General features: G+C 39.1%; 1 protein-coding gene across 3 annotated transcripts in view; it reads right to left on the bottom strand.

Moving 5' to 3' along the window:
• The window catches only part of smarca2 (SWI/SNF related, matrix associated, actin dependent regulator of chromatin, subfamily a, member 2), an 81,535-nt gene that overhangs the window by 35,762 nt on the left and 29,225 nt on the right, over positions 1-16,548 (bottom strand). For all 3 annotated transcript variants that reach the window (XM_061672333.1, XM_061672331.1, XM_061672332.1), the window contains exons 16-20: positions 14,200-14,363; positions 9,523-9,589; positions 9,333-9,443; positions 4,417-4,659; positions 4,162-4,275 (exon numbers count right to left, since the gene is read on the bottom strand). In XM_061672333.1, the coding sequence (XP_061528317.1) occupies positions 4,162-4,275; positions 4,417-4,659; positions 9,333-9,443; positions 9,523-9,589; positions 14,200-14,363 (699 nt within the window). The remainder of the gene's footprint in view (positions 1-4,161; positions 4,276-4,416; positions 4,660-9,332; positions 9,444-9,522; positions 9,590-14,199; positions 14,364-16,548) is intronic.

The raw sequence follows: 16,548 nt of genomic DNA, 5'->3' as shown, positions 1-16,548 counted from the left end.
CATTAAAACAGTAATATTTTCAAATGGCGAGCAAACCGCCTCTGGTTGGAGCCACCGCATATAGAGGAAAAATAATGAATTCTTTTTTCAGATACTTTTGTTAATTGATTAGTTTGCTGTCAAAACTCCAATGCAATATGTAAATAACAAAACAAAACAAATTCTCAGACTTGAAAGTTCCTACGTTTTTATTAGTTTTTCTTTGAACCTGCTAATCATGTCTGGTAATGCAGAAAACTAAAAAATATTAGTTTGCTAATTATCTTCAAAATCAGTTTGACGATGTTAGAACCCTAATGTGATGTCATATGCTAAAAGATTATCAGAGTTGAAGTTTTACAAACACCTTCATTAACTTAAGGGGAGGAGTAGGAGCAGGGAAAAAATTAAGAAAACAGATTTTTTTAGAGCATTTTTTTAAAGAATTATTTTAAGTGTCAGAACCCCACTGTGATATTATTCTAAAATCAAGTTTCATAAAGAACTTGGAATGACTTTTTCAACTGTTACTAGAATGAGATAAGAGATTTTAGTGTTGATGCTGTGAAAACCCCTGCATTAAAATCAGTCATCAAAATTATTATTATTATATGTGTAATTGACTTTTTCGTTCTGCTGATATTTTTTCTAACGCAATATATTCTATGATGAGATTTAGCCACAGATTGATGTTAATAGCTTGTTTGTTTTTCCAGTTTAATAGAATTAGTTTCTAACGCGACAAGTAATGATTGTGAATATTTATTTGGGAGGTAGATTATGCTTAAATCGCCAAGTATGCATAATCTTGGGGAAAGTGGAATCCTGGAGTTTAAAATATACGACAGTTTTTATATAACCGAAGACCAAAAGCATTGAATTGGTGTACATTCCCATATAGCATGAAAATAGGTGTCTGGGGTATTTTTGGTGCATTGCACGCATATATTAGATGGTGAGAAGCCCATTTTATGCATAGTGTACTGAGTAAAGTGTGCACTTTATATTGTATAAGCTGTAGATTTGTGTTTTTTCGTCATTCTAAACCTATTGTTACAAATCTGTATCCAGTAGCTAAGGTCAGCAGACATGGAGAGGTCATCTTCCCATTTGGTGATTGGTAAGTGTATTGAAATTAATTTATAAACTTTTGAGAGATTTATTTTACTTTGCGGGAGAAGCTTCATTATTTGCTTGACAAACGCCAGCAGTTTGAGGGTGCTCTGGAGTGTTGGTATTCTTTTTTTTTTTTATTGCTGCTTTTAATTTATCGTATTGAAGAAAGTTTCCGGCTGTTATTTGGAATTCTCAGTTCATCACGTGTCCTAAAAACATTATTGTTAAAATTTTTGTTGTAGGTGGTTAATTCCATGTTGTTCCCATGTACTAAAATGAAGGGGTATATTATTAATTTCGAAATCTGGATTATGCCAGATTGGGGAAAGCATACTGGGAGCTAATTGAGATCCTGTCGATTCTAAACTTTACCACCAAGCCGTTAAGGTGGATGCGATTATTGGATTCTTGAAACATTTATGGTGTTTAAGACTAGTAAAAATAAATGGAAATTTTGGTAGTTTGATGTTGTTGCAGTCTGTTTGTTCCAATTCTAGCCAAAAATCACACTCCTCACTGTGGTGCAACCATTTGATGAGGTATTGTAAATGGTTAGCTAAATAATAGTGTTTCAAGTTGGGAGAATTTAGGCCTCCCTCCTGTTTACTTTTCTGAAGAGTGGATAGACTGATTCCATTTTTCTTATTTTTTCAATAAATATGGATTACAGCAGAATCTAAGGTGTGAAACCATTTAAATGTGGGCTTAAATGGAACCATTGAAAATAAATAATTTATTTGAGGTAAGGTTTTCATTTTTATGGTAGCTATTCTTCCCAGTAATGATATAGACAAGTTATTCTAGCGTCTTAAATCAGCTGTAATGTTTTACAGAAGTGCTGTGTAATTTAGATCGGTTAGCTCTGTGAGTTTTGAGGAAATATTGATACCCAAGTACTTAATGTTTCCTATAGGCATATGGTACTCTGGGATTTGATCTGCAGGAGTCCATGAGTTTGCTGTCATTGGGAGTGTTGTTGATTTTGTCCAGTTAATAAAGTAGTCTGATATTTGTGAAAATGTTTTAATGATATTGAAGACTGCCTGAAGAGAATACATGGGTTCCTGTAAGTAAAGAAGAATATCATCAGCATATAGATTGATTTTGTGTTCTGTCACTAGTGAGCAGATACCTTTAATATTAGCATTCTGACGTATAGCGGCAGCAAGAGGTTTGATAAATATTGCAAATAACATTGGTGAGAGTGGACATCCTTGCCTGGTTCCTCTTTGTAATGTAAAACTTTGTGAAGTGATCCTATTTGTGGTGACTGTCGCTTTCGGCGAATTGCATAATGTTGCTATCCAATGTATAAATGAATCTCCAAAGCCAAATTTGCAAAGTACTGCAAACAGGAAAGCCCAGTTAACTTTATCGAAAGCTTTCCTCTGCGTCAAGTGACATGATGATTGCGTTTAGATTTTTACGCTGTGACGTGGTTATTAAATTCAACAGACGTCTGACATTATTTGTGGAACTTCTACTTTTAATGCAGCCTGTCTGGTCATAGTGGATTATGGACGGAAGTACCTTTTCAAGTCTCGCTGCGAGGGATTTTGAGATAATCTTGAAAAAAAAAAAAAATTAATCAGTGATAAGGGCCAATAATTCGCCGGGTGAGTGGGGTCTTTACCTGGCTTTAGTAATAACTTAATTGAAGCTGTGTTCATATGGCTACTAATTCTACCTTTATCCTTTATCTCATTGACTGTTCTGAAAAATAGAGGCCCTAGTATTGGCCAAAAATGTTTAATGAATTCAACAGGGAGTCCGTCCGGACCAGGCGCCCGTCTCCTTTGCATATTTTTTAATGCGTTATGTAATTCTGTGATGGTTAAAGGAACATCAAGGCTGTCTTTAATTTGTGTATTTAATTGAGGGATGTTTAGATCCTTAATAAAAGTTAAAATTTCTTTTTGATCTGGGTTGTTCGAAAATTATTCATACAGAGTGCGCGATCATCAGTCAGTCATCGAGGGTAAGGACTGACTCACTGAAGGATTGACAATACTTAGCTTAAATAATCTTTACAATGAAAAGTGAGAACTCTCAACTTCGTCTGTGAGCTAGTTGAATGCACTGCACGGCTGACGTCGTGTAGTCAAAAAAACAACGTTTTCTCGCTCTTCGCATCAAAATTACTGTGGTGGGAGCAATGGTGTGTGTGTGTGCGTGCGCATGTCACTCATTTTCACATTTATGTACACACACGCACAGTTGCTTTCATGGACCAAAAACGGCAGTGTACTGAGAATGGTGTGCTTGTTTACATTTAGGAATTTACTGTATTGTGCTGGCATGTCAAGTTTGCACTAAGTTGCTTATTTAATGTGGTTTCAACTACACTAATAGTTAAGTTATTGCTTCATGTTGATGACATGATTCTGTAACTTGTGTAGCGTACATGACCAAGTAATGGGTATGGTTAAGCGAATGCTTTTTTGGTACTGTGGATAAGTGATATTCCTGCCACTTGGCAGCTGCTGAAAGTAACTAAAAAGTTACTTTTTTCTAACTTAGTTACTTTTGAAATCAAGTAATCGGCAAAGTAACAGTTACTTTTAAGCTCAAGTAATCAGTAAAGTAACTAAGTTTCTTTTTCAAGGTAACTGTGGCAACACTGGTTCTGGGAATGGTAAAAACACCACAAAAAGTGTTGGCTTGATTATTTTTGTGTCAGAACGCAAATAAATCTTCAGTGACATCAAGTTAGGTGTGGAAAAGTGCGTAACACAAGATCCCGAAACAGTGTTTGCTAATGAATTATTTGGTGTTAGAACCCCACTGTGATACTTGGGGGGGGGGGGAAATATCTGACTTGAAATTTTGCACATGCCTTCAATGACTCATAGGGAGGTGCAGCATCTTAAGAAGAATCCAGATAATATTAAAGTCTCCTCACAAGATCTGGTATTTTTGTGTTAGAACCCACTCTTGATAAGATTCTCAAACTTTCAATGACTCAACGACTCAATTGTTGCTAAAGTCAGATGACTTAGCGGGGCTATTACTGACACTGTGAAAACCTTTGTGTTAAACTCAACCACCAAACATGAACCTTCTCACCTTCTCCGGCAGCTGAGACTCCACCTCTTTCTTCAGCCGGCGCAGTAGGAAGGGCCTGAGCACCTTGTGCAGACGTCGAATAATCAGGATTGTCTCCTCCTCGTTGAGGTCCACCTGAACAAAGTTTTGTATAGTTGATCTTTTTAACAAAAATCAGAGTGACCTGGCTACCACAATGACACACAGGGACTGGAGGAGGGAGCAAGACTCAAGACACCTTGGGAAAAAAGATTGATACAAATAGAGGATAAATACCCTCTCGCCGGTCATGGCGAAGGGGGCATTGAACCACTGCTCGAAGGTGCTGCAGCTCTTGAAGATGGTGGGCAGCAGGAAGTTGAGCAGGGCCCATAGCTCAGGAAGCTTGTTCTGCAGCGGTGTGCCGGTGAGCAGCAGGCGACGTGGTGCCACGTAGTGCGTGTTCAACACCTGTGTCAGCTTGCAGTGGTGGTTCTTCATACGGTGGCCCTCGTCCACGATCATGTACTTCCAACGGATCTGGAAAGGGGACTCGATTCAGTCATACGGAAATGATCGGCTGGAGGGAAATAAAGGAAATTAAAAAAAACTTTATCAAACCTTCGTAGAAACTGCAATGGCTTTTTAGTCCATCTCCTTAACCACTGGGTTGCAACAACCTGTGCTATTGTTCAGACACGCTAGTATTAGCATGAATGCTAACCCAAACTGAATGTTACGTGAAGTTCCAGAAATATTCTAACGTTGTTAGCAGGATTCAAACCTGGACAGGGAGACCCCGATGGATTTCTAGTGCATTGCCTTGACCACTTGGCCACAACAACCTGTGATACATTTCCTAGATGCCAACATTAGCAGCATCAATGCTAGCCCAAATTTAACATGACATGAAATTAACTTGTGCGAAGTTCCAGAAAAGTCTTTAGTTGGTGGCAGGATTCAAACCCATGTGGGAAGACAGTGGGTTCAGTGTAAAAGGCAAAGGCGGCTACGATGCAGCAATTTTGTAGGATCTCTCAAGTCCAACATGCTTTAACTTCGAAAGGAAGATATAACGATATAACATCTGGCTTTTTAACAAATACGCCACATTTAAGAAGGGAGTATCGACAAAAATGTCTGGAAAGCCCTGCAAAAGAGGCTTAGGGAGGCCTGCGGAGCCGTTAGTGCAGCGCCGGTCGATAAATCATTGACTGCACTTTACAGCGGTGTCTGGTTGAGCTCGCATCACGCCCCTCTTCGAGTTGGAGAAAGAAATGATAAAACCGCCTTATGTGCTTTGAGAGACTCACTCCAATAATCTCCCATTGGCTCGCACGTCCCATTTGTTTGCAAGGCAGCAAACATTAGTCCTTCTAAGAGACAAAAGTTTGGTCTAAGTGACTTTTTGCAACTCCTACAGTCAACACTCTCAATGTCCAGTGCTTCAATTAGAGGAAAATCCCAGCTGTCATCGGGCAGGAGGCGGGGTACACCCTGAACTGGTTGCCAGCCAATCGCAGGGCACATACAAACAAACAACCATTCGCACTCACAGTCATCCCTACGGGCAATTTAGAGTCTCCAATTAATGCATGTTTTTGGGATGTGGGAGGAAACCGGAGTGCCCGGAGAAAACCCATGCAGGCAAGGGGAGAACATGCAAACTCCACACAGGCGGGGCCGGGGATTGAACCCCGGTCCTCAGAACTGTGAGGCTGACGCTCTAACCAGTCGGCCACCGTGCCGCCTAAAATAATAATAATTTTTTTTTTTTTTGGTCGCTCAAAATATGCATCACAAGCGCTGACGTGTGACACCTCGGACCAAGACTGACTGAGCTATTTGACACCTGGTAGACAAACCATGGATAAAGCCAAGAAAAGAAAGGTTTGTGAAGAAAACAGAAGGTTTAACTTTATGTGCTACATCAACTATATTAAAAACAAGTGCTACATCAACTATATTAAAAACAAACATTGCACACGCTTTACAAATGACATCATGTGTGAAAATGAAGGTGACGTCTACCACCCTGATGTGCCCATGCTGTACACTGAGGTTCAGGAGCAAAACTCAATTAACCAGGTAAAACAAATATTTTTATTGGCTATTATTTTGAAAATAGATTTTACATTCTCAAGTGAAATAGTCCTTCTTAATTCAAGTTGACATCTGACTGCATGCTTCGCACATGATAAAATGATGATGGAACACAGAAGCAGACCGCATTTTTGGTTTGCTGCAGGTGGATAACTTAAGTTCATCTTTAATTTTATGAATACGATGACGACACAAACAGACATTCACTATTTTATTTATGAGTAAGCTTCAACCAAGTGTCTTTTTTTCAGTTGAAAATGTTTTGGTTACATGCAGAAATAAAATGTTGGGTTCCTTTTAGCAGTTAACTGATTTCGTAACATACTATAGTTGTTTGTTTTATACATACCGGTGTAAAAAAAAATAAAAATAAAAAAAAGGAAACTTCCACATGCAGTGTTATCCTCACTTTAGATATCAAATGGTTTTGTGGCTCCTGGTGTTTTTTGTTTTTTGTTTTCTTTCGGTGGGAGATCTCAGCATCTTTCTCATTCGTAAACATCCCTACATGTTTGAGCCGCGAAAATATATCCGATTAAAAGGCTCCAGTTGATAATGAAAATTATTTTAAGACGATATATTTTCCAAAAAACTCACGATAAACGATATTGTTGTTTTTAATGCCTCTAAAATCATGAAAAATAAGGCCCGCGCTTATTTTTTATTTTTTTTTTGCTTTTAAATCAGTATTGTTGTTGTTATTATTATTATTATTGTTGTTAGCATTATATTTTCGTTACTTGCTTCCTTACTAAATTGTGTTTCTTTATTTGTGATATGGATCCCGCTGGGTCTGAAATAAAGAATGAAGAGCTCCAAGACTGGCCTAGTTTACATGGAGCCCTTTATTCCAATTATAATTGGTTTAAAAAGCCCAAATCGACTGAAAATGTTCCATATAAACGCCTCAGTCGGAATAAACAGTCCGAATCCGAATGGAATTTCATCATTTCAGAGGGGTGGAATATTCCCCGGGAAAAAGCCTTGTCTGTGTATGCTTCGTTTCGATGTAAATGTACAGTGACATCATCGTTTACGCACGATGTAAATATGGCAGCTCCCGATGGAGCTCCGATGTGACGGAGATCTTGTAAAAACAATCCCAACTACTGCAACGGACCTCCATCTTGATAAATGGTGTGAAGTTCACGACAATCTGCGCATACCACACGGCTGTTCTGATTAAATGTGGTGCACAGGTATACACCTCATCGGAATACAACACGTCACATGTAAACAGTTGACCGCAGATCTTCAATCGAAATGTTTTCACTCAGAATGACAAAAAAAGCATGGCAACTATGTGGTTGGTCTGCTGAAAACGCGCCCTTCACACCTCAATCAAATATATGTTGATGTTCGCTGTCGTCAACTACCGTCAGAATAATGTGTGCCATTGAGGATATGCTTAATAAAGACTAAACGTTCTCGTGTTCAAGTCAATTGGGGACTAACACACATCTTTAACGTTTTAAATGAAATTGCCGTGGTGGAGCGAGCTGTTTAACTCCTTAACTCGCTAGCTCGTTGCTTGCGAGCTAGCTCATTAGCTTGCAAATAAACAGTTAACTTTCCCCTAAAGTGTCTCTGTTGTGTGAATCTACGCACTGTACATGGAGCAAGGCTGTGGAGTATTGGACGGAGCCAACACCGGCAACAGTGTACCGGTTTACCAGCGTTCCATGAGCCCACTAGTGGCTAATGACACAGGCGTCCAACTCCGTCAGCTCAGTGTATGATCCACACGCCGGCTCATGCAACAATGACAATTTCTCGAGTTCAGAAAAATTATCGTGTCCATTTTATTTATCGAACGATAAGTCGATATAGTAATTATCGTGACAGACCTAGCTGGGATATATCCCAGCGCAATATCGTGGGGCTTTCCATGGCACGACAAGAGGCACCAGACACCAGCTAGCTTGCGAGCTAGCAGGATTCCGTAGGCTCCTCGGACGTGAGGTCACCTCTCCCTTGGTGTTGTGTCAGTGTGTGGGTCCACATAACAGGGACACTTCAAGTACAGTTAATCATGTATTAAACATGGTGGCATACATCATTCAGCCTGTGGCTCACACTACATGACAGACAATTGAGCATATACTTCCTGCTAGTTCTCTACTGTACCTACAATGTTTCTTATTCTAACATATTACGGTAGCCTGAATAATACACAAAAAACACAACACTTGGGAATTTAAATACTGTAACGACACTGAGCTGTTCTGTAAATTCGTGCATTTGGGAAAATGCATTTTTGGGGTATAGGCATAACTAGCTACCTAACTACAGTCTGTTGTGGTAGAAATAGGCCAAGTAATTATAAATAACTCAGTAACGTTTGCCAGTTAACTGCTGAAGCGAATCAAGACGCTCAAGTTTTTATATAGGGGAGCAAGGGGGACTCATAGCCCAAGTGCGTTTCTGGGCCTTGTTTTAGCCACACCCCCATAAATCATCAAAACTGAACTCTCCACAATTGACGACTACACAGTTCTCAGTCTTTGCATGTTTTCAGCAATTGTTTTCGATGTATTTAGAAAAAAACATTTGAATTCACTTTAGAGGGTCTTTAACAAGGACTGTGAAGAGAAAAGGCAATAGAAGAATTATTATTTCAAAGTTAAGGTAGACTGGTGTTTCTACCGTGGTTAACTTCTTTTAGACTCGCATGACATGTAAGAATATGAGATGGCACAAATCCTCCTCACGATTGAAGTGTTTTTATTATTTTTACACTTGCATGACACAGAGTGGCCACTTCTTAAGGTGCCTTCATTGTCATTTTGTAAGCGTTACGTCTATATCGTGGTTCACAGTTTGTTGTATATTTATGGTTTAAATTATGAATATACACAAAAGTAAACATTTATGGGGGGGTGTAAATTACTGGCTGTTTATTGCTGTTCGTAGCAGGGCTCTGTCCGTATCCCTATTTACTGTAAAGTTAATACAAGTTGGAGCAGATTATTACATTTCCTCTATTTCCCACAGGAAACATTTACAATGTAACTGACAATAAAGCTTCTTGAAACCTGAATATCTGCTTGGAAATCCATAAAAAGCAGGTGAAGTGAGGTGGGTGAATCAAAGAGAACATCTCGTCTCACCTTGGCCAGTATGTGCTTGTCCTTGATGATGTATTCGTAGGTGGTCAACAAAACGTTGAATTTGCCGCTCCGGAGCTGCGGCACCAGTCCCCTGCGCAGGCCGGGGGTACCCTTTTGGAGAATTAAGGAAAAGATATTTTGACAAATAAAGCATTCTCGAAGGCTCCTATTTTGATGTTTTTATTTTTACCTTGTAAGCAATTTTGACCACGGACGGGGCCCACTTGTCAAGCTCATAGATCCAGTTGGATAAAGTCCTGAAAGCGAGAAAATTGATGAAAATTACAGAGACACCTTGAGCGAGCAAGTGTTTGGTTACTAAAAGCAAGAATTTCCACCCTGCAGTGACCGCCGACACTACGTTTGTAGTGAGTCAGATAATTGCTTGCAATGAGAGACTTTTGGAATGTGCTCAAAATTGGATGTCCAGTCAGATATCTGCCAATGGAGGAAGACTGCAATTAGATTAGTGCATATTAAAATATTACATCTGAGCTGCAATCTGCCAATTCAGTAATTACGGAAGCCGACGTGGCCTTCCATTGTCTGCACACCCATAAGAAATACCATCCAATTTAAGTAAAAACTTAGTTTGAGACAGAAAAGCAGGCAGGATGATGCACACCATCAAAGTGACACTAGGAAATAATGCTAAACAAATATAGATGAACGTTAAGTTTTTTTATTTTGTTAAATTTGCTTTTATGTAACTGTAACTACATTATGTAAATATGTAAGCATATCACATTGTTCAGTTCGTTGTATATGTATTTGATTTTGCTTTGTTTTACCCTGCTGTCTGCAAATGACAATCTGTTCTCAATTGACTACCCTGGATAAATAAAGGTTACGGGTAAATAAAAACATAGCACCCATAATAATAGGGAAAGTAAAGCTTGTGGAGCTGCCAACTTACTATTAGTCATTAAAAAGCCCACACAAACTACCAGAAACACACAGTTTACCTCGTTAGCGTATCTTGGCTAAGACTGCTCGCGGAACGGGTAATAAAAAAGCCCCACTTTTGTAACATAACGTTAGCATTTTGCAAAAACAGCATACCATTATTTTTCAAATAATACATTTCAAAGAAATAGTGTACCTTTGAATTTTACTATGCAGACGACCACCTTAGCTCATGGGTTGGGTTTGGGTTTTGGACAATGATAAGACAAAGTCTGTTCTGTGCTGTCATTGGACAGTTTCAGAGTTCAGGGCTGTTTCTTGGGTGACTTGTCATAATTTTTAAAAACTCTGAATTTGAACAAAAGTTAGTATCTAGCCTTCACACTAATAGCGAAACATTAGCATTTTGAGAGGCGGCACGGTGGCCGACTGGTTAGAGCGTCAGCCTCACAGTTCTGAGGACCCGGGTTCAATCCCCGGCCCCGCCTGTGTGGAGTTTGCATGTTCTCCCCGTGCCTGTGTGGGTTTTCTCCGGGCACTCCGGTTTCCTCCCACATCCCAAAAACATGCATTAATTGGAGACTCTAAATTGCCCATAGGTGTGAATGTGAGTGCGGATGGTTGTTTGTTTGTATGTGCCCTCCGATTGGCTGGCAACCAGTTCAAGGTGTACCCCCGCCTCCTGCCCGATGACAGCTGGGACAGGCTCCAGCACGCCCACGACCCTAGTGAGGATAAGCGGCTCAGAAAATGGATGGATGGATGGATGGATAGCATTTTGAGTAACAACAGCATAGCATTTTTTTTATGAGTGATGCAAGTCTATTGCTACACAGAAGCAGACAAAATTTATGCCAGTTGATTTAAAGCAAAGAAAAATGGCTACCACGTGGATGACCACATACACGTATCTTAATCACGCCTGTGTTGGTGGAGTGTGGCTTACAGAAAAAGAACAACAGTGTGCAATTATTTTAAAAATAGCAAAATTATATTTCTTTCTTTGGAGCAGAAAAAAAATGGTGCCTGTTGATGTTTAACAAAGTAAAATCACTGTGTGGATACCGCAGAGTTTAACAGTATGCGAGCATAAAGAGGCTCTTGACTCATTAATATTTTGTATAGTAATTAGGCAGAGGAGTGCGCATTGAAATCAGCACACTGCTTGTATGAGAGGGCTGCAGTGCCGTCTAAGGATTTGAAGGGATTAATAGTGGGGAAAAGACAGCTACAGATAAATTGCTGGTTTTGTTAAGTAGAATGAATGACTGAGGAGCAAGTTTGTTTTATAAAAGTGTGTTTCAACCTTGAAAAGTTTTGCATCGCTTCAGCTCTGACATGGTGCGTTGGTAATCCGGCCGATGTGTTCAGTCAGCATGTTGAATACCAATTTGTAACACTTGTTTTCTTTCAAAATATCAACTCATTCATCATGCGGCATAGAGACTGCTGCTTATCTGTGTTTGTGTATTCGGACTGAGACATAACATCAAAAAGTGAGGAAGTACACATTAGCTGGAATTGGATTTCACGGTACTAGAGTTAAAAAAAAAAAAAAAAAAAAAAGGGGAGGATAAATGTGTACTTAAGAGCAATTATGACATCATCTTTGAATTATATATACAGACTTTGGATTGGCATGAATTCAAAATTCAAATTATAATTTCAACAAAAGGCTGGGGTTTTAAATTACATTTTTAAACATGGGATAGGGATTCAAATTAGGATTTCAAACCCGGATTACCGATTCAAATACAGTAAGGTTTTTAAACAAAGGTTAGAGTTTTAAGCAAAAATGTGGGTTTCAAAAATAATTACAGATTCAAATTAGGGGTTAAAGGTTAATGTTTCAAATAAGGTTAGGGTCTCAAATTAGGGTTTTAATACTGGGTAAGGGATTTAAATGAAGGTTTCAAACAGGGCCAGTTCTAGGAATCACACTTGAGGGAGCAGGTAGAAATGTTAAGGGGGTATCATGTGGCAGCATTTTTAAATTTTATATTTATTATCATTATTTATTAGCCCGCTAACATAGATTTTGCTACACGGCATCTTTCACTGGTTGACGTCACGTAAAACAATCTAATAAAACACAGGTACTGGCTATTGTTAACAGGGCACTTACATGTGTATTTGTGTGTCGCTACTTCACTGGTCATTAAAGCACACAGCCGAACCAATTTATACCCATGTAGACACACTATCACACCATCTTCCACCAACTGCATCACAAGTTTTGCCCCTCAAGCCACCGTGACATTACCATGCAAAAATCACGTGAAACGGACTGCACAAATGAAGACGAAGCTACAAAATGCTGAAGGTACCCAAATAGAATAGATTAAAACTCAACTGTGGAGTTTGCATGTTCTCCCCTGATTGTGTGGGTTCTCTCCGGGCACTCCGGTTTCCTCCCACATCCCCAAAAACATGCATGGTAGGTTAATTATAGACTCTAAAGTGCCCGTAGGTGTGAATCTGAGTGCGAATGGTTGTGTGTTTCTATGTGCCCTGCGATTGGCTTGTGACCAATTCAGGGTGTACCCCACCTCTCGCCTGGAGTCAGCTGGGATAGGCTCCAACACTCCCGCGACCCTTGTGAGGATAAGCGGCTCAGAAAATGGATGGATGGATAGATGAAACCCTAACCCTGGCTTGAAATGACAATTTTAAAGCACAACCCTGGTTTGAAACCCTATATTGAAACCTTAACAGCTACTTGAAACCCTAATTTGAATATTAACTCAGGCTTGAAATGTTGATTTCAAACCCTAGCATTGGCTTAAAACCTTGATTTGAATCCCTAACCCAGTATCAAAACCCTAATGTGAATCCCTAACCTTATTTGAAACTGGGGCCAGCTATATGCTGGAGAAATCACATCCATCTCCGCTTCGTGCTTTGTGCTGGCTGTCTATGGGAGCTGTCTGAAGTGAGACTGTACGTAGAAATGCCCACAAAGTAATTTATTGTTTAATGAAATGTGTTCATCTTTATAATTTAAATGCCTTAAACATTTATTAATTTTGTATGCATTTTTATAATGTTATTAGCAAACTTAGTAGTGTCCGACACCGGAAATGGTGCAATTTTGACATTCAACATAGGAGTGACAACTGAAAGTGATCTACTTGCTGCTTGAATCTTGCTGGCTTAACATCATTTTGATAGGATAGAATAGAATAAATGCCTTTTTTTGTCACTATACCCAGATTTGCTTTGTATAGTGTACTCACTGATCCTATGTTATAGGTGCTTGGCTACATAACACACCCACACAACTACATGTATACAGTTTATGCACAAAATGACAGGACTTGTATTCAAATAAAAAACTGAAGGAGAAAAATTCACAAACTTTGCAAGTACCTGTAGTTTCATGAATGCCCAATAAAGGGTTAAAACAGGGTTATTGTTTGAGATTTGGTCTAAATATTTAAATCTCAAACCTGGACAAAGGTTTCAAATTTGGGTTTCTAGGAGGGCTTAGGGTTTCAAATTAGTTTAAAGTCAGAACTAAGGTTTAAGATTTGGACTTGAAATTCAAGCCTGGTTTAGGGTTTCAAAGAAGGGTAAGGTTTTAAAATTAGGGATTCAAGTGAATTTTATGGTTTAAAATCTGGTTTAGTGGTCCAAGCAAGGGTTAATGGTTTCAAGGTAGGATTTTCAAAATAGGGTTAGCGTTTCAAATTGGGAGCTTCAAAGGCTTCAAGGATTTCTGATTTCTGAGTTCGGGTCTCAAATTAGTGTTTCTTCTAGCAAGCTACAATAATGCTGTTACTACTTGTATTTTCGCAGATTTGTAAGGAACTGCATGGAGGATATTATGACTCAAAACCTGCTTTACTTCAACTTAACCCCCCCCTCCACAATTCTGTACCACAAGTGTGAGAAACACCAGTGCATCAATAACAGTTAAAGAAAAGTATTTAGGACAAACACTAGGCGGAGGAGTACTGACGAAAGCGGCACGATGATGACATAAGGGCCGTTGAGCCTCTTGCGCTCCATCAAGTACGTGATGAGGGCGATGGTTTGGATGGTCTTGCCCAGGCCCATCTCGTCAGCCAAGATGCCATTTAAGTTGTTGTTGTACAGAGACACCATCCACTCCAGACCCTGAATCTGAACATGAGACAGGAAAGAAGAAAGAGTGTTTACGTACTAATACTTTTAATTAATACTCCCTACACAAAAACAACAACAAAGTGTGTTTGTTTGGAGGACACGCTGAAAAATTAAAGAGCCAAAAGCCTTTAAGAGGAAATCAAAGTGGAGGCATGGCCTTTTTAATTGCAAATTAGAGCTCTCTTCCCAGACGACTACCTTCTCCATAATGAATAAATAATCAATGCATTTAACGGCTGTAGAAAATACATCCACGACAAAAAGACCATTTGCCAGAAAATCGTGAATGTGTTACCTGGGGGTCGGTAGATGTGCAGAGATAACTTTTATGAACTTTAGGCTTTGAAGGCAAGAGGTCTTAAAAGTGGACAGCACATTTCACTAGACCACATTTCAGCGAGCATCAAGTGACAATTCTGAACAAGGGGTATTCAGAGAAGAATAATGTTAGCGTGAAACCAATGGACTGCCATTCTAAGCATAAAAGACTGGCAGTTGTAGGTACTTGATATTGGGGATAGGGTTAGGGTTATTAGTTTTAAATGGCTATCCTAGAATAATATAAGAAATGGTTTGTTTTCAAGTAAGGTTACAAGTTTAACAGTAAGGTTTCAAATTAGGATTTAAAGCCAAGGTTCTGGTGTCAAATGGAGGTTTTTCAAGCCTGGCTTACTGATTCAAATCAGGGTTTGAAGTGAGCGTTACGGTTTCAAGTTAAGAGTTTCAAATGACGGTTTCATGTTGGAGATGATGGCCAGTACTTGTGTATGAGCAGAAATGTTTCCAAACACTGTTACTGCTTGTCTTTGTAAGCTTTCTTTCCTTTAGTTCCCATTACCTTTGTTTGATAGGACTCTGCCAAATCTGGTAATAATAATAATTTGATAGGACTCTGCCAAATCTGGTATTGACTAGTTTTTTTGTGAACAAATAAATGCTAGTTGCCATGTACTAAAACATAACTGATAATACATTTTACTGGCGCTTGAACTGAGAACGTTTTATCTAGCTGGTGCTTTGGCATTTTATATTCAAAAGTTATTCAAGCACAGCTCAGTAATGAAGAGTGGGACGTAGCATGCGGCCCCTCTGAGACAAAAGAGCTAATAGTGGTGGATGTTGAGTAGTGAGGCAGTGAAGGGGTTAGATTCCGATCATCAAAAGGGCAGAACGCAATGTCAGCTCACAGCAAGACCAGCGACCAATTAAAGAGCACACCCCGCTCCAGGTCTGACAGCTGACATCATTGCAGAAGAAAAAATAATGAAACACAACGCCAATGATCCTGTGTGAACGTTTTGTGCATTTCAGACTACTCATCTAATTACCATGAGGTTAAATAATAATTTATTTTTTCTCCCCCAATTTTAACTTTGTTAAAATTAATCCTCAGTCGCCTCAGTGCAACACTTGGAATAAGATTATATTATGCAAAGGAGGCTTTCACGATGTGTAGAAGTTGGATGTGCTCCCTCCAGCTCCGAGCCTCAGCCTACACCAAGCGGACCTTCAATGAAGTTTTTCAAAGATCATTTTTCATCTTTGTTTTGAGAACAGACAGATAGGGTTGTTTTGTTTATTGTATTGGCATATTTCTCCCTCTGAAGTTTTAGTAAACATTGTAAACCGTGTGACTTTATGGCACTGGCCTTACTTGGGAGTAGGAAGAATCAGATCAAGTTAGGTTCTGGGTTTCCCCTAGACCTGGAACGTAACATGATACTGGATAAGAACCCAGAGTCAAATGTTCATTTTAGTGTATGCTGCAGGCTGCTAAGAAAATGGATGTTCATAATTTGGACACCCTTTATTTAAACCATTCAAACTTTTTTGACCCAGCCCCCTAAAAGAATCGGAATCAAGAATCGTTTGGAACTGGAATCGAAATGAGCAATCAGGAGCAGAATCACTCAAATTCAAAGGATGCCCAAAGGTAACAAAATATGGAGGTGACATTTGGCAGCTCTGTTAATCTTTATTGTATTCCCAGAGATTTTGGTTACTATCAAGAAAACCATGGAAAATGGCTAGACATCAGCTCTTAAATTAAAAGTTATTTAAAATAAAACTATAAATGACATGCTATTTTTGTTGTCATCATTAAATTTGTCCAAACAAATGTACCTTTATTTTTACCAAGCATTAAAAACGAACAAAACGCTGAAGAAACGAGAGTGGTCTA

This window comes from Phycodurus eques, chromosome 3 (genome assembly GCF_024500275.1).
Source record: "Phycodurus eques isolate BA_2022a chromosome 3, UOR_Pequ_1.1, whole genome shotgun sequence".
In the NCBI taxonomy this organism is placed as follows: Eukaryota; Metazoa; Chordata; class Actinopteri; order Syngnathiformes; family Syngnathidae; genus Phycodurus; species Phycodurus eques.
Note: the sequence above shows the minus strand (reverse complement) of the source record. Positions and strands in the feature narration are given on the sequence as shown.